This window comes from Anabrus simplex, chromosome 1 (assembly GCF_040414725.1).
Source record: "Anabrus simplex isolate iqAnaSimp1 chromosome 1, ASM4041472v1, whole genome shotgun sequence".
In the NCBI taxonomy this organism is placed as follows: domain Eukaryota; kingdom Metazoa; phylum Arthropoda; class Insecta; order Orthoptera; family Tettigoniidae; genus Anabrus; species Anabrus simplex.
The window spans coordinates 1,084,198,622-1,084,217,029 of record NC_090265.1 but is presented as its reverse complement, the minus strand read 5'-3'; the positions used below and the strand labels follow the sequence as shown (position 1 = coordinate 1,084,217,029).

At 37.7% G+C, this 18,408-nt stretch overlaps 1 protein-coding gene across 5 annotated transcripts in view; it reads left to right on the top strand.

Annotated features, from left to right (window-relative positions):
* Positions 1-18,009, top strand: part of LOC136876280 (F-box and leucine-rich repeat protein 13) — a 48,952-nt gene extending 30,943 nt beyond the window's left edge. For 2 of the 5 annotated variants that reach the window (XM_067150134.2, XM_067150116.2), the window contains exon 2: positions 14,316-18,009. In XM_067150134.2, coding sequence (XP_067006235.2) covers positions 14,329-15,744 — 1,416 coding nt within the window. In that variant the 5' untranslated portion in view covers positions 14,316-14,328 and the 3' untranslated portion in view covers positions 15,745-18,009. The remainder of the gene's footprint in view (positions 1-14,315) is intronic. The other 3 variants (XM_068225405.1, XM_068225404.1, XM_067150099.2) reach the window with 2 other exon arrangements.
* Positions 18,010-18,408: the final 399 nt, after the last annotated feature.

Sequence of the window (18,408 nt, the reverse complement as noted above, 5' to 3'; positions counted from 1 at the left end):
TCTTGGATTATTGCAAGTTGTTATTGATCTGTAGTGGATGCCTCGTGGATTATTAAATTTCTGTATGTAGATTCAGCTGCACTGGAAGACTCTCTATTTGCTATGTTGCATGTCAAATAGATGTGTTTACACGAGCTTGATTGCTGAATGTGGACTGCTGGACAGCTGCAAGTGAATGTGTGAAGCCCAGTTTCGTGGATTATACGGCAAACTCGGCGTAAAGACTTGTTAACTATCACAAAACAAGCAATACTGAGATAGATTTGTAAAGTTATCTTTCACAAAACAAAACAAATAATCTTCTTCTGGTCCTTGATACACACGTGGCGCGAAATCGCTAGGTAGGCGGTACTAAACGCCGAGATTCCTCGAGTAGTCCCGAGCATAGCCGATTATTGGCTGCACAAGTGGATTTAAGTACCGGGCGATCAGTGGCGCAACTTGTGAATAATTGTTCGGAGCTCGGTTCATACCGGGGAATAGTCAGTTGAGAGATTGGCGTCCTACGAAGAACTTCTTCTTGCTCTTCTATTAAAAATGAAAAACCGTAGGGTTACGAAAATGCGGAAACCTCCTATATTTGTTTCTCGACTGACTAGAGGATTATATTATACACTAGCTGATGTACCCGTGCTTCGCTACGGGATTCTCAGAAAGACTGACTTGGTGGTTTTCCTAACTTAATTCAACATAGGTCATTACAAAAACATCAGTAGGAATGTAGCGATTGAAAGCAATGTTATGATATCAAATACTCGATCAAATGAAAAACCGCACACTTTCTTACTTTCAACGAACAGTACTACGGTGTCGATCTAAGAGTCCAAAGTTCCAGAGCTGGAATAACCAGGTCGCAGACTGCCGTGAACACTCCTCTGTCATTATTCCGTTAAATATGCACACTACTCAATCCAATCAGTGGCTCAGAGTAGGGATTGTATAGCTCGAATACTATGATGAACCAGTGTGTTACGTACCAGATATATCAGAAAATATATGAACCAGAGGAATGGCATGCTAAAGAAGACAGTTACCTTACACCCCAGCTACTTCCCGCCAATATACAGGCAGGCTGTTACAGTCGATACGACCAAGCGAGTTGGCAGTGTGGTTAGGGGCGCGCAGCTGTGAGATTGCATCCGGGAGATAGTGGATTCGAACCCCACTGCCGGCAACCCTGAAGATGGTATTCAGGAGATGGTGGGTTCGAGCCCCACTGTCGGCAGCCCTGACGATGATTCTCCGTGGTTTCCGATTTTCACACCAGGCAAATGCCGAGACTGTACCTTAATTAAAGCCATGGCCGCTTCCTTCCACTTCCTAGACCTTTCCTATCCCATCGTTGCATAAGACGTATCTGTGTCAGTGCGACGTTAAGCAGAAAAAATGTTATTCCGTGGTTTCCCATTTTCACACCAGTCACACCAGGCTGTACCTTAAAGCCAAGGCCACTTCCTTCACACCACTATTCATTTCCTATCCCATCGACGCCTTAAGACCTACCTGTGTCGGTGCGACGTCAAGCAAATTTTAAAAAATCTCTGTACGCTGCAGTGATCCTATCTATCGGGGATGAGAGGAAAGAGAAGACAAAAAGCACATCACAACAAACAGTGGCCAATGTAGTGTTATTGTTGATAAAGTTTATGAGCTTTCTATATTGCAGGCCTTCACATTAATTTTCTTTCGACTCTGTGATATTAGGGTGTCTTACAAAATTATTTATATCGTAGACTGTAGTTCCTTATTCTCAGACTTTACATACCGATTTCCACTAAATTCTGTTTACCCATTTTCTCGTGACTCGGCGTTGATATGGACTTAGTAACAAAAATCCAAATTCATGAATATCTCTGATTATATGCGGTACGGTAACAATGTATAAGACATAAGTGATCGGAAATTTAATAACTTCTTACATAACTACTACTAACTTACGACATAACTAAAGTTAGGTTAGTTATGTAGTATTTAGCGATACGACCACTAATAACATAAATAACTTATTTGAGAATTACATTTCAGGCCTTCCCCTAAACTACCATTTCACTCAGCATGAATAAAACAATTTATAGCCGAGCTTGTAGTGGTTCATCACCTGACATTACATACCGATTTTCATTAAATTCTCTTCAGCCGTTTTCTCGTGATGCATGTACAGACAGACAGACAGAAATTACGGAAAAGTAAAAAATACATTTTCTTGTTACTGATGACATGACCAATACAGAAATACCATTCTTTTCAAATTCTGAGCAATGTACAGACAAAACTCTTATTTTATATATATAGATTACATTTCAGGCCTTCCCCTAAACTACCATTTCACTCAGTGCGAATAACATTATTGATAGCCTAGATTATAGCAACCTATTCCCCGACTTTGCATACCAGTTTTCGTGAAGATACGACCACTAATAAAATAAATATTTGACAATTAAATTTTAGGCCTTCCCCTAAACTACCATTTTTCTCGGCGTGTATAACCTATATTGTAGCGACTTATTTCCCATCTTTTTCTAGCGATTTTCATTAAGACACGACCACTAATAACATTAATATTTAAGAATTAAATTTCAGGCCTTCCCCTAAACTACCATTTCACTCAGCGTGATTAAAATAATTTATAGCCTAGATTGTAGCGGTTCATCACCCGACTTTACATTCCGATTTTCATTAAATTCTCTTCAGCCGTTTTCTCATGATGCATGTACAGACAGACAGAAATTACGGAAAAGTAAAAAATACATTTTCTTGTTACTGATGACATGACCAATACAGAAATACCATTCTTTTCAAATTCTGAGCAATGTACAGACAAAACTCTTATTTTATATATATAGATTACATTTCAGGCCTTCCCCTAAACTACCATTTCACTCAGTGCGAATAACATTATTGATAGCCTAGATTATAGCGACCTATTCCCCGACTTTGCATACCAATTTTCGTGAAGATACGACCACTAACAAAATAAATATGTGACAATTAAATTTTAGGCCTTCCCCTAAACTACCATTTTTCTCGGCGTGTATAACCTATATTGTAGCGACTTATTTCCCATCTTTTTCTAGCGATTTTCATTAAGACACGACCACTAATAACATAAATATTTGAGAATTAAATTTCAGGCCTTCCCCTAAACTACCATTTCACTCAGCATGAATAAAATAATTTATAGCCGAGCTTGTAGTGGTTCATCACCCGACATTACATACCGATTTTCATTAAATTCTCTTCAGCCGTTTTCTATTGATGCGTGTACAGTCAGACAGACATACAGACAGACAGAAATTATGGAAAAGTAAAAAATGCATTTCCTTGTTACTGTGGACATGACAGATACAGAAATACCATTCATTTCAAATTCTGAGCAATGTACAGGCAAAACTCTTATTTTATATATAGATTACATTTAAGGCCTTCCTCTAAACTACCATTTCACTCAGTGTGAATAACATTATTGATAGCCTAGATTATAGCAACCTATTCCCCGACTTTGCATACCAGTTTTCGTGAAGATACGACCACTAATAAAATAAATATTTGACAATTAAATTTTAGGCCTTCCCTAAACTACCATTTTTCTCGGCGTGTATAACCTATATTGTAGCGACTTATTTCCCATCTTTTTCTAGCGATTTTCATTAAGACACGACCACTAATAACATTAATATTTAAGAATTAAATTTCAGGCCTTCCCCTAAACTACCATTTCACTCAGCGTGATTAAAATAATTTATAGCCTAGATTGTAGCGGTTCATCACCCGACTTTACATTCCGATTTTCATTAAATTCTCTTCAGCCGTTTTCTCGTGATGCATGTACAGACAGACAGACAGAAATTACGGAAAAGTAAAAAATACATTTTCTTGTTACTGATGACATGACCAATACAGAAATACCATTCTTTTCAAATTCTGAGCAATGTACAGACAAAACTCTTATTTTATATATATAGATTACATTTCAGGCCTTCCCCTAAACTACCATTTCACTCAGTGCGAATAACATTATTGATAGCCTAGATTATAGCGACCTATTCCCCGACTTTGCATACCAATTTTCGTGAAGATACGATCACTAACAAAATAAATATGTGACAAATTTTAGGCCTTCCCCTAAACTACCATTTTTCTCGGCGTGTATAACCTATATTGTAGCGACTTATTTCCCATCTTTTTCTAGCGATTTTCATTAAGACACGACCACTAATAACATAAATATTTGAGAATTAAATTTCAGGCCTTCCCCTAAACTACCATTTCACTCAGCGTGATTAAAATAATTTATAGCCTAGATTGTAGCGGTTCATCACCCGACTTTACATTCCGATTTTCATTAAATTCTCTCAAGCTGTTTTCTCGTGATGCATGTACATACATACAGACAGACAGACAGAAATTACGGAAAAGTAAAAAATACATTTTCTTGTTACTGAGGACGTGACCAATACAGAAATACCATTCTTTTCAAATTCTGAGCAATGTACAGACAAAACTCTTATTTTATATATATAGATTGTTTGACCATCTAAATGAGGATGACAGTACATTTTTCAATTACCTGCGCATGTCAATGTCGTCATTTTACGAATTGCTCGGCTTCATAAAAGAAGAAATAACGGGGAACGACACAGGACTAAACAAGTGTTTCCCAGCTGAGCTGTAATTCACTAATCTATCATGGATCAATGGTACTTGTAAATGTAAACCATTATAGAATTTTTATGGGTATTAATATTTCCAATTAAGAGTAGTAAACTTTTTATAATACTCATATGCCGGGCAAGTTGGCCGTGCGGTTAGGAGCGCGCAGCTATGAGCTTGCATCCGGGAGATAGTGGGTTTGAATCCTACAACAATAACGTACAACGAGTGATTGTTTGGTCCGCCTTGTCAATATATTTTATATTTGAATAATTTATACGTACATGTTTCGGGAGCCGTAACTCCCTTCGTCAGCGTATTTACATCAAAATCTACCTTACCTAGGTCTCAAGATATAACATCTTATCACATTAACATCCTTTCTAACCTCAACTCTAGTTACTATGTGTACACTTTGAATTTTTGTATAATAATGCCTGTTGTAACCCGACACGTAAGGCATGGAAAATTTTAATAACACTCTTGAATCGTCCACTCATTCCTCCTGGCCTTTGCACTCTTACAACGTGTATCATCCTGGATGGATCCACTAGCTGTGTCGACCACTGATGAAATGTTACTTGTCACTGCTTACATTGTGTTGTCACTATGAAGCTACTATCTTACGTCCAATTTGATATCCTTGGAAGTTATAACCCTTTGTTGCACTGAATATGGTCATCGTTGTAATATATATTAAAAATTATTAAAAATATATATTAAAATTTTTTTTAGCCGTGCATGTGCCGTCAGGGCAGATGACGTTTGCTCGATTGTTGCAGGACCGGAGTTCTGTTAATGGCTGGCCAGCAAGCGGATAGTTTTCCTCCTCTTTACCATTTTATTACTAGAGAAGCATTTGCAGAAACATAACGGGAGGTTTGTTTTGCTCTGATTCAAAGTGTATTCGGGAGATAGTGGGTTCATACCCCACTGTCGGCAGCCCTGAAAATGGTTTTCCGTGGTTTCCCATTTTCACACCAGGCAAATGCTGGGGCTGTACCTTAATTAAGGCCACGGCCGCTTCCTTCCCACTCCTAGCCCTTTCCTGTCCCATCGTCGCCGTAAGACCTATCTGTGTCGGTGCGACGTAAAACAACTAGGAAAAAAAAGAGCAACTTGTAAAAGGAAAGGTGACAGGAAGGTATGTGACAATTATCGAGGAATTACACTGTTGTCACAAGTAGACAAAATATTGAAGAGAATAATAGAAAGGAGGAAGGGTGGAAAGAAATTAAGAAGAGCCGTATGGATTTTGACAGGGCAGGTCAACACTAGACCCTATATTTACCACAAGATTACTGATGACAAATATTGGGAATATGGAAAAGAACTGGTGATGGTATCCGTTGATCTAGATACGGCATACAGTAGTGTTAATAGAGAAAATGTGTGGGAAACCCTGGACAGAAAAGGATGTGGAAAGCAAGCAAGGGAACTAGTGAAAGCAAAGTACAAGAATTGTTTCAACAGATTAGTTTAGAAACCAAACTGGACTAAGATAGGGAAGTGTATTGTCTCCACTTCTGTTTATAATGGTTACGGAAATTATAAAGAAAAAAAAAGGCAAGATATGGAGGGGATATGAAAATATTGTTGTTTGCAGATGACATAGTGATCTGGGGAGTCAACAGTACAGAAGTGTAAATCCAACCAGAGGCTTTAAATGACAATATTGAGAAATATGGTATGAAAATCAGTGTGGAGAAGAGCAAAACAGTGGTGATGACTAGAGGAGAAAGCGAAGGAAAAGAAATCATTAGTATCAGGGGAGAAAATCTTGAGGTTGTTGAATACTTCAAATATTTGGGAAGTGAAATAATGCAAGATGCAAGGTTGGATGAGATCGGCAGGAGGGTACAAGCAGGAAATACATAATACCAGAATGTAAGGAACCTGGTGTGGAACAGAGAAGTTCCTATGAAACATAAGGAGATAATGTACTAGATGTACTATAGCCCCATATTAACGTATGTATCAGAGACTTGGACTTTGACAGCAAGAAATGAAAGTAACATTCAGGGCATTGGAAATTCCTGTGGAGTTTGGTGGGAAAGACAAGGTGACAGAGTAAGAAGTGTTGAGGTCAGAAAAGTGATAAGGGGTGGAAAAACTGAGTGATAGGATGGAGAAGAAAAAATTGAGATGGTTTGGATATGTTATGAGGATGGAAGAGGGAAGGATACCAAAACAAGTGTTGGAAGCTAAGATAGAAGGAAAGTAGGCAAGAGGCAAGCCCGGAGCAAAGTGGATGGACTCTGTCAAGAACAGTATAAGAAAAAGAAGAATGGACAGGAATACAATTACTAGAGAGGATTGATGGAAGGAGAGGCAACAGTGGAGAAGTGCCATCAACACCCCGACCTGGCAGGAGCTGGACAAGGGCTTAGAGTATGGTTCCAGTGTATGGGACCCTCACCAGGACTACTTGATACGAGAACTGGAAATAATTCAAAGGAAAGCAGAACGATTTGTTCTGCGTATTTCTGACAAAGGAGTAGGGTTATGCAAATGTTGCAAACTTTGGGTTGGGAAGATTTGGGAGTAAGTGATGAGATGCTCGACTATCTGGTATGTTACATGTGATAAATATCATTCTTGATCCGTATTGATGATACTTGAATGGAATGATATCAATAAGTTAATTTATTGAATTTACTACCTAATCAATGTTTCGAGCTGTCAGTGGAGAATTGGCATGGAATGACCTAAGTGGATGAATAAACTGGAGCGGAGCTTTTAAAAGTAGGAATGATCATAATATAAAGATAAAGTTGAAATTCAAGATGACAAATTGGGGCAAATGTTCATTTATAGGTCAAGGAATAAATTATCAATGGAATTGTTTGATAAATTTCAAAGTTCTTTGAAAATGTTTAAACAATGGTAAACAGTTGATAGGGAATCTGCCACCTGGGCGATGGCCCTAAATGCTGATCATTGATTGATTGATTGATTATTGAATTAACAGTGCAATAAACATGAGTGAAAGTCAAACAGTAATTATAAGTACAGTGTTATAAGTATGAAATACAATGTAAATGTGTTAATTCCTAGTAAAATTATGTCTTAGGTGTCGACATGTTCCTATTGTAGACTCACTACCATGTTAAAAATATACTGTGTATGCTTTTCAAATGTAACTTTGGTTGAAAAAGTATTGAAAATACAAAAATTATCTTTTATACCTGTTATTGTTGTCACAGGGTGAAATTAATCATCATTGTAACTGCCTCAAATCTATTTAAGGAAGCAAAGCTTGTGAAAACTTAAAATTTTGCTAGTGAGATATGCAGTGGAATTGAGTGTGCTTTTGGCAGGCAACATCCGGTAAACGTATAAGCAGGAATTCAGTCAGTTGGAACAAGTAGATGACTCTTTCATCATATTGCGAAGTGAAGTTCTGAGAAGCTAGATTAATCTGAATGTATTATGTACAAGAGTTACAGTTCTACATTCTTTATTACTGATGGCAAGAAATTTGCTAGTGCACAAGCTACATAAACAATATCGCTGATATACGGGAACAGATCTTTAGGAATATATTTCAAGATTTTGAAAAATGTTCACCCTCCGTATGCATCTTTCAACATGAATTCTTGATACTGTTAGGTGTCTGTTGATCCAGTCTGGGTTACCAAAGGAATTTCAGGGAGAAGCAGTAATGACAGCAGTCTATTTAAGAAATAGGTGCCCATCCTCAGCAATAAGTTTTCAGTTACCTTTTGAATTGTGGTTCAGTAGGAAGATGGATGAGGAAGAAATAGGCAATTTTAAGGTGTTTGGATGTTGGGCATGGACAGTGAGAGTAGAATGGATGAAGTTAGTTCTTAGAAGAGAGTCATGCTTTATGGTAGGATATGAGGTAGGTAGGCCTACTAAAGACTGATATAGACTGTGGAGTCTTGAAAGGAAAAGGTGGTTGTGAGAAGAAGTGTGGTATTTGAGGAACAGATATTTCCCTCTAAGAAGAAAGGTCCTGGAAATGATATTGTGAAAGAGATAAACGTACTCAAGCCAAAATGTGATGAGATATACTTTGATACTTTGACATACTGGTATTCAAAGTCAGGGGAAAAGTCGCTACAATCTAGGCCATAAATTATTTTATTGACGCTGAAAGAAATGGTAGTTTAGGGGAAGGCCTAGAATTTAATTCTCAAATATTTGTTATTAGTGGTCCTATCTTGATAAAAATTGGTATGCTAAGTCAGAGAATAAGTTGCTACAATCTAGGGTATAAATAATTTTTTTATGCTGAGTGAAATGGTAGTTTAGGGGAAGGCCTAAAATTTAATTCTCAAATATTTATGTTATTAGTGGTCGTATTGATAAATACTACATAACTAAAGTTATATAATTAGTATTAAATTTTCAGTCATTTATGCCTTATACATTTTTACCTTACCGGCTATGTTCACAGAGATATTCATGAACTTGGATTTTTGTTACTAAGTCCATATCAGCGCCAAGTCACAAGAAAACTGGTACCGGTAAACAGGATTCAATGAAAACCGGTATGTAAAGTCGGAGATTAAGGAACTACAGTCTACGCTATAATTCATTTTATAAGACGCCCTAATATCACTGAGTCGAAAGAAAACTAAATGTTAAGGCCTACAATATAGAAAACTCATAAAATTGATCAACAACAATATTACATTGACCATTGTTTGTTGTGATGTGCTTTGTGTCTTCTGTTGCCACTCATCTCCGATAGATAGGATTACTGCTGTGTACCAGGTATTTTAAAAAATTTACTTTACGTCGCACCGACACAGATAGGCCTTATGGCAACGATGGGATAAGAAAGGGCTAGGAGCAATCTAGGACACTGTATAATTAACAGAGTAATAACAGAGGAAGTTCTACACATGCCTTCTGATCATATGATACCAAAGTACAACTTTGAAAAACCATTTGTGACCCAGATAATTAAAAATGGAGACTAGGATATCAACAAATCGAATACTGAAAAAGAAGATATAGTGTGGTGGACTGATGGCTCAAAGACTGAGGATGGCACAGGAGGAGGGATCAGCAGGGGTAGAGACGTGAAAGATCAATTCAGATGAGCCTGGGCAAACACACTACAATCTTTCAAGCTGAAGTGATACCTATCACAACATATCTTGAAGAAAATCTGAAAGTGAACTATAGGAATAAGAACATTTTCATTTTTACGGACAGCCAAGCGGCCATTAAGGCACTAGAAGCAGTCCGGATAATATCCAGAATTGTCTGGTATTACCATTCACTTCTCCTGAAGCTCTCAAAGTATAACATTGTCAAAATAATATGGGTACCAGGGCATGTAGGTATAGAAGGAAATGAAAAGGCAGATGAACTGGCCAGGAAATGGGCAGAAACATATTTTGTAGGCCCAGAACCTTATGCGGTATTTCGTATGAACAAGCCCGACACTACATAGGAAAATGGGTACAAAAGAAACAAATGGAGAACTGGAAAAATACTCCAGGATGCAGGCTTGCAAGCAAGGACCAAACAAGAAGCATACTAAAGAACTGTTGAAACTCACCAGAGAAAATATAAGATGGGTAGTAGGACTGTTCACAGGAAACTGCCATCTGAAAAAACACCTACAAAAAATTGGAGTAATAAGAGACAATATATGTAGGAAATGCAATGAAGCAGAGGAATCAGCTGAATACATACTTTTTTAATGTGAGGCGCTGGGTAGAATCGGACACTCCACTCTAAGACTATCAGGTGAAGAGAAAGAAAAAATCCAAGAAGACCCAATAAGAACAACCTGCAACTTTGTGAAAGGTGCAGGTATATCTAGGTGAGAATGAAGGAGAAACATGGTAGCAAAATATCTTAGAGGTCGACGCTAATCAGGAACTAATATTTAGAGGCTCCATGAAGAAAAGAAGGGCTAGGAGTGTGAAGAAAGTGGCCTTGGCCTTAATTAAGGTAAAGCCCCAGCATTTGCCTGGTGTGAAAATGGAAAATCACGGAATATCATTTTCAAGGCTGCCGACATTGGGTATTCGAATCCACTGTCTTTCGAATGCAAGCTCACAGCTGCCCGCCTGTAACCACACGGCCAACTCGCCTAGTAGTACAGAGTGTAACAGCCTGCCTGAACATTGGCGGGAAGTAGATGGGGAGTTAGATAACATTCTTCTTTAGCATGACATTCCTCTGGTTCATACATTTTTTTGATACTGCTGGTATATAACACACAGGTTCATCATAGCATTTGAGCTGTTCAGTCCCTACTCTGAGGCGCTGATTGGAATGAGCAGTGTGCATATTTAATGGAATAATGGCAGAGGAGTGTTCACAGCTGCCTACGGCCTGGTCACTTCAGTTCTGGAACTTTGGACTGTTAGATTGGCACCGTAATACTATTTGTTAAAAGTGGGGAAATGTACGGTTTTTCATTGATCGAGTATTTTATATGATAATATTGCTTTTAATTGCTACTTTCCTACTGACATTTTTTGTAATGACTTACGTTGATTTCAGTTAGGGACACTACAAAGACAGTTCCTTACATGGGCGCCCATATGACAGTTTCTAGGCGGGGCCCAGACCTGGGGGTACATAGTAATTTTAATATTTTGGAAGATAAATGACAATTTGTATTTTGCGGTAGAATAACCTACGGTATCCCCTGCCTGTTGGTGGGGAGGGGGAGGTACTACCGCTTTTACATAATACTGACTTTTACATCATTTTCTTGAAAGGAAAACACATGACTACACTAGATTTTTGCCTTTCCCTGAGAGCTAGAGGGGGGCCATGTCCCCACCTTGCCCCCGAGTATGGGCACCCTTGGTTCCTTATATAAACACCTAGGTACTTGCAGAGATCCGCATGAGGTACTATCACCCCATCAACACAATAATTAAAACTGAGAGGACATTTCCTCTTGGTGAAACTTATAACTTGACTTTTCATCCCATTTACCATCATACCATTGTCCATCTCACAACATTGTCTAGGTCTGTTTGTAGTCGTTCACACTTATGTAAGTTATTTACTACTCAATACAGTATAACATCTGCAACAAGCCTTACCTGTAACTCCAACTCTTTACTCATATAGTTAAAGATAAGAGGAATGGAAGAAAACATAAAGGTCCAGTAATACTGTCCTAGGGAACCCCCTTCTTAATCATTACAGGATCAGATAACGCTTCACCTATTCTAATTCTCCAAGTTATATTTTCTAGAAATTTAGCTACCCATTCAACCACTCTTTTGTCTATTACAGTAGTCCTCACCAGCTACGGGACTATGCCGAACTGACATTTCCTAATGTTGAAAAATATGTATATGATCGGGTTCACACCACCTCATGTGGTACTGGGGGAAAAGATGGTAGCCATACTGGGATTATGGAAGTAAGGGTCAATTATTAAAAACAGTCAAAAGCATTTATGTTGACAATTGGGCTACGGTGAGAATTGATGGTAGAATGAGTTCAAGGCACTTAACAGGGGTTAGACAAGATTGTAATCTTTCACCTTTATTGTTCACAGTTTACATGGATCATTTACTGAAAGGTATAAATTGGCAGGCAAGGATTAAGTTATGTGGAAATGTAAGCAGTTTAGCCTATGCCAGCAACTTAGTCTTAATGGCAGACTGTGGTGAAAACCTGCGATCTAATATCTTGGAACTTGAAAATAGGTGCAGTGAGTATGATATGACAATTAGCATATCCAGACTATAAAATGTCAAAAGGGAAGAAACCTAGGAGAATCATATGTAGGTTAGGGATACAAAACTGGAACAGGTTGATCATTTCAAGTATTTAGGATGTATATTCTCCCAGGATGGTAATATAGTGAGATTAAATCAAGGTGCACCAAAGCCAATGAAGTGAGCTCGCAGTTGCAATCAACAGTATTCTATAAGAAAGAAGTTGGCTCTGAGATGACTATTTTTACACAGGACTGTTTCTAGACCATTGTTGTATGGCATTGAAAGCTGGGTGGACTCGGGATGTTATTTATAATTTAGAAGTAACAGACATGTAAGTAGAGAGATATGATCGCTGATTAAAACAGGTGAGAACAATGGCAGGAGGTTACACATATTCGGGGAGATAAGGGCTAATTTAGGATTGAACTTGATGAATGAAGCGGTAGGCCCTATGCTTAAACCACCTTTGATGGAGTCATGTGAGGTGAATGGAGAAGGATAGGTTACCTAGGAAAATAATAAACCCAGTCATGGAGGGTCAAAGAAGTAGAGGGAGACCAAGATGATGATGGTTAGACTCAGCCCCATGCATGCGCAGACTTAGTTGGAGGTAAGTCTGCACAAACCAGTCTCTTCAGACATGTCTCTGTGTGTATGGCCGATAAGTCTGCCGACAAAAAGTCTGCAGGCAAGTCTCTGATATTCTAGTGCTGCTTGAATTCAGCCGGAGACTTTGCGACGAAAGCGCCATCTCAGCATTGCGGCAGAAAATGTAAATGTGGTAACCTACAAATATGAAAACTGAAATTTATTTTTTGCGCGTCTTTTTCGTGCAGAGCGCTAAATTGTGTCCAAATAACAACTCATCTTCTATACCGACTATCTAATTAATTTCGATCTGTTTTTTCAACCATCCGAAGCGCATAATGTTAAACAGAAAACAGCTGAGCGTGACGTATTCAACTTCCTCGGTAAAGTCATTTAGTCTGAGCGTGTGTGGGCAACTGCATACTTCCGACGTACCTCCCGAAGGCAAATCTGTGCAGGTAAGTATTCCAGAAGTCTGCGCGTGTATGGGGCCCTTGATGCTTAAAACAATAATCACCACCACATCAGTTTCTAATGATTTAAAGAAAAGAGGAATGGAAGGAAAACTCACAAACCTAGTTACAAATGGAGGATTGTGGAGGCGTTTAATAAATTCACAGAAGCTTGCAAACCAAATGCTGAAAGTGATGTATGTAATACAACTAAGAACAGAAACACCACATAACAGCTAAAGAAAATCTATAAAAGCATCTTGTAAATCAGAGCATTCAGTCATTGCCCTTGATCCCCTGACATTTGTATGCCACCAAGGAAATCAACCCTATTGCTGGGACTGTACCTTGGTTAAGGCCATGGCCACTTCCTTCCCATCCCTAGCCCTTTCCTATCCCATTGTTGCCATAAAACCTATGTATGTCGCTGCAACATAAAACAAATTGCAGGATTCAACCTTGAGGTAATTATGTAATTCAAGTAGGCCTAAATCTTAAGGAAATAAATCTTGCATTAAGTAAGGAAATACCAAAGAAATAATTCTATAGCAGTTTAGAAAGCAGAAATTGTCAGGTAAATGTTGAAGAAATTTCTTAGCTGCTAAAGAAACTTTCATATCAAGAAAATACTGTGGAAATTAGTACATGAATGAAGTTTTTGACTAAAAGGTTGAAAGGCCAAATTAAAAAGTAAATTTCTTTTATATCATTACTGTATATCTAGCACAGTATTATTGGAGGATCAAGGTCCAACCAGCTTGCTAATCCTGGCTTACTTCCATTTATTAACATTGCTTAATGTTATGCAGATATCAAACCATGTTTGGTATATTGTATGAACATAGTGTATTCCTAATCTGGGCCTTCAGTTATACCCATGTGCTGGTAATGTCTTAGTATGATTTGAAATAAGTTGTCTTTGTAATGGGTGTTCTTTTTGTTTCAGGTGAGAATCTGCTATGGGTCCTGTCAAAAGCATTGAACATTTACCTGATGAGCTCCTAGTTGAAATTTTTGCTAGTCTAGCCTTTGATGACCTGGTACATTCTGTTCAATACGTTTGTTCCCGGTGGAGGGATGTTGGTCAAGATCATCTGCTATGGAGGAATCGTGTTTATAGCCCTGACTGGAGACTTAGTGATGAAAAGATAGCTAGTGTTGTAAGACAGACGCCAAAGTTACAAACGTTACTTCTCAGAAAAAAAGGAGTAAAATCTGTGGTACTTAATGCAATCACACAAAATTGCCCATATCTTAGAAAGTTAGAATTCTGTGATGTTCAAAAGTTAAGCATTAGAGTGTTAAAGAATCTATTCAACAATTGTCCAAATTTAGAGTGTTTATCTCTTCCAAGTGATGTGTTTTTTAAGGACGAACAGACCAAAATTGTGGCACAGTTCCCAAAGTTGAAAATCCTCAAGATATGTGGTTGGGTCAAGGAGGAAGATCCATGTATACTTTTGCGAATAATAGCTGATGGTTGTCCTGCTTTGGAGCATATTGATCTTGGGGAAAGAAAGGTGACAACCCATGACTTGAAATACTTTTTAGATAAAAAGGGAGCTCAGCTACACACATTTGCAGTTCGTTGGGATAATGTAGATTTAAAGTGCAATCTTCCTCTTCTGTTAGGTTATCCGTCATTGAAGTCGTTAAACATTCGATCTTTCAGTGAAGTGGAGACCCAGGCAGGTTTTAAAGCTCTTCGAAGTTTGAAGACCTTGACCTCTCTCACATTTGGCTTTTTAGATAATGCTAAAGTCAATGATCTAATGGGGGTGTTCCAGGAAAAGTCCATGGACCAACTTGAGGAATTGCGTATCAGCTTTTATTATAACTATGAAGATAGATTGGCTGAAGTGATTGTGAAAAATTGTCCTAAACTTAAAGTGTTGTATTTTGAGGAATGTTCTAATTTGACAGATATCAGCTTGAAGAAACTTTATACCCTTCAGAGCTTACAGGATATAAATTTATGTTGTACTGGTGTTAGTGATGATGGTGTAACATATATTACAAAGTGTAAAAACTTAAGGTACCTCAATCTTGATAACTGTAACAATATCACAGAGGAAGGAATGAAAGTGATGTTAGACATTAGTGAACTAAGAGTTTTAAAAATGCGTTCATGTGATGTTGGAGGATTTCCATTTAGCTTAGTCCCAACTCATTTAAAAAACCTCATGTTGCTTAATATCAACTACTGCAAAAATGTGGATGAAGATGCTGTGGCAAAACTTCGGTCTGCTATGCCTAATCTTGACATCCGTGCATTTACCCATGAAGGTATACAACCTCATGATGATATAGATCATGACTCATTTCTAGCAGATGCTACCTTTTTGTTTGAACAGTTTCAAGAGAGTCTAATTTAAAATATTGAACACAACATTTTAAGAACTGCTCCCTCTGTTGTTACTTAGCCTTGTTTGCTTTCATTTCTAATACTGGTCATTAGCTTATATATATACATATATATTATGTTTTTTTGTTGGCTACTTTACCAGTATTCTTAATGACTTGATCAAGTTTATAATAGTTTCCATATGTTATGAAAATAGTTATTTTCCTTTACCTCAGTTATTTAGGTTTGCCTTTGAGGTAATATATTTGTATGGGGAATAATCTTCCCTGCTTACATTATTTTTTCACAAAAAATTAGTTTGTAAAGGAATTAAAGATGATGTGTAAACGAGCTGGTTGTAACATTAATGTCAAAGTAACCACAATGTATTTACAGTTTTGTAATTTTCTGTGGTAGTTTCATTTTTTAAATTATATATTTAATGTTATAAGCATTTGACCTCCTTGGAAAACTCCAAGTTAGCAAGGAAAGCAGACAGGCTGGTAAATAGCCTACTCTTTGATGCTGCTGAACTACCACCCACATAATGATGGTGAAAATTAAAAGGTTATTTAATATTACATGATAGAACATAGGCCTATCGGTGAGAATTCCAGGGTACTGTCCATTGAACTATCCAAAATGGAAACAGCCTTCGTTACGAGATTTGTCATAAACAGTTGTGGAATTTGCGTCGTGTTGATTGCATGATACTCATTATCATTACTGTTAGGACAACAGACATTTGTTAGTAGACCTTAAACCCACACAGATAGTCTTGTGCCACAGGTGTGTATATATATATATATATATATATATATATTTATTTATTTATTTATTTATTTATTTATTTATTTTCTCTGCATGTTCCTCAAATTTTGATTGGTATATTTTCAATATTTTTTTTTTGTGTTGAGTGCTCAAATTCCATACCAAGGATTTATACAGTCATTGGTATAGGCTACTACTGTACTACTGTACTTGATAAAGACTCAAGTATAGTTTGTCACTCAGGAGGAATTAATATATCATACAGTATAACCAGAGGTTACCAAGCAGATTTGGTAGAGTGATATGTCAATCTCAACATTTTTCAACTATTAAGTCTCATTTTCCCTGAATACTTTGAATACTTCACAGTGTGCTATGACTTCAGTCTAACCCGAATGATTATGTGGAAAACACTATGTGCACTTTGAAACAAGCATTATTCCTTCTGTGACCAATTGTTTCTGCTTGCCATTTTAAATAAAAATGAATTAATTTCTGTTTCTAAATCAGAGTTTTACCATGTGTAAATATTTAAACATCAGCTCTTGTTTTTTTTGTTTGTTTACTTCTATTTTTCCACTGTTGACTCAGTTTATGATTCATGTAGCATTGTTCTTTTTTTTATTAGTATCATACTTTTGAAATGCATCATCATGCTCTGACATTGTCAGTGTTGCTCTGGTGATCATGATATTGATTCCCTGCACTACTGATGATTGACGAGGGGATTGAATGAGGCTATCCCTACCTTGCAAGGACCATTGAAAAAGGTTTTTGACCTGAAAATCAGAGCCCTACTTGTGAAGCATAAGTTCCTGAGGTTGCTTGATTTTGTGATAAGAGGGAAAGACAAACAATCCAAAAAAGGTCATAGAATCACAGGATTTTTTTATTATTGAAATGTATGTCATCACTAGGGGAGATGGTTCTTGCTAGGTGTGTCCGACAGAGTTGGCTATGCAGTTTGGGTCATCCTGCTGTCCTCTTGCATTTGGCAGATAGTGGGTTTGAACTCCACTGTCAACAGCCATGAAGATGGTTTGCCAAGGTTTCCCATTTTCATACCAGGGAAAAGCTGGGGCTGTTCCTTAATTAAGGACATGGACACTTCCTTCCCAGTTCTAGCCCATTGCTATCCCATCATCACCATAAGATGTGTCTGTATTGGTATGACAGAAAGGAAAATAGCCAAAAAAAAAGAAAATAGGTGGCTCTCTTAACCCTGTCTTTTTTTAATACTCTCTGTTCTAAAATGTTAGCATATCAATAACATAACTGTTTTTGTACAGAAATTATATTATTGTTTTTCTTTGAACCTGCTTTATTACAAAATAATGTTTTTTGGCCTGCCAAAGGATGTGAATTTCACTGCGAGCTTCTCAGTAAGTTAACATGATGTTGAAGGTCATTGATGTTGAGATAGCAAATCTGTCACTCTGAATCTGCAACAGAGATTGGCAATTCTTTGCTGATGTTTTATAGTTCCTGTTCATGTGAATGCTGAATAGTAACAAACTTCAATAAGGTGTTTCCTTAACACCGGTGATCATGATGAATTCATTACAATAAAGCATGCTGTTTGTGCACAGAGTTCAGAAGGCGTTAGAAGCCTTGGATGGGGATGTGTCACATGTAGCGAAGTTCAAAAAAATCATTCACAGCATGCAGACAATATAAGAACACCACAATTCGTACAGCAAGTGCGCAGAACATTATTGATGAAAACCCTGCAACATTCATGAGGGCCAGTGCCAGAGGGGGTCACAGAGGTGTCACCAAGCAAGTGGCTGTGCGGTTTGGGTTACGTAGATATCAGCTTGCATTTGGGAGATAGTGGGTTTGAACCCCACAGTTGGCAGCCTCTTTGTACACCAGGCAAATGCTGGGGCTGTTCCTTAATTAAGGCCATGGTCACTTACTTCCC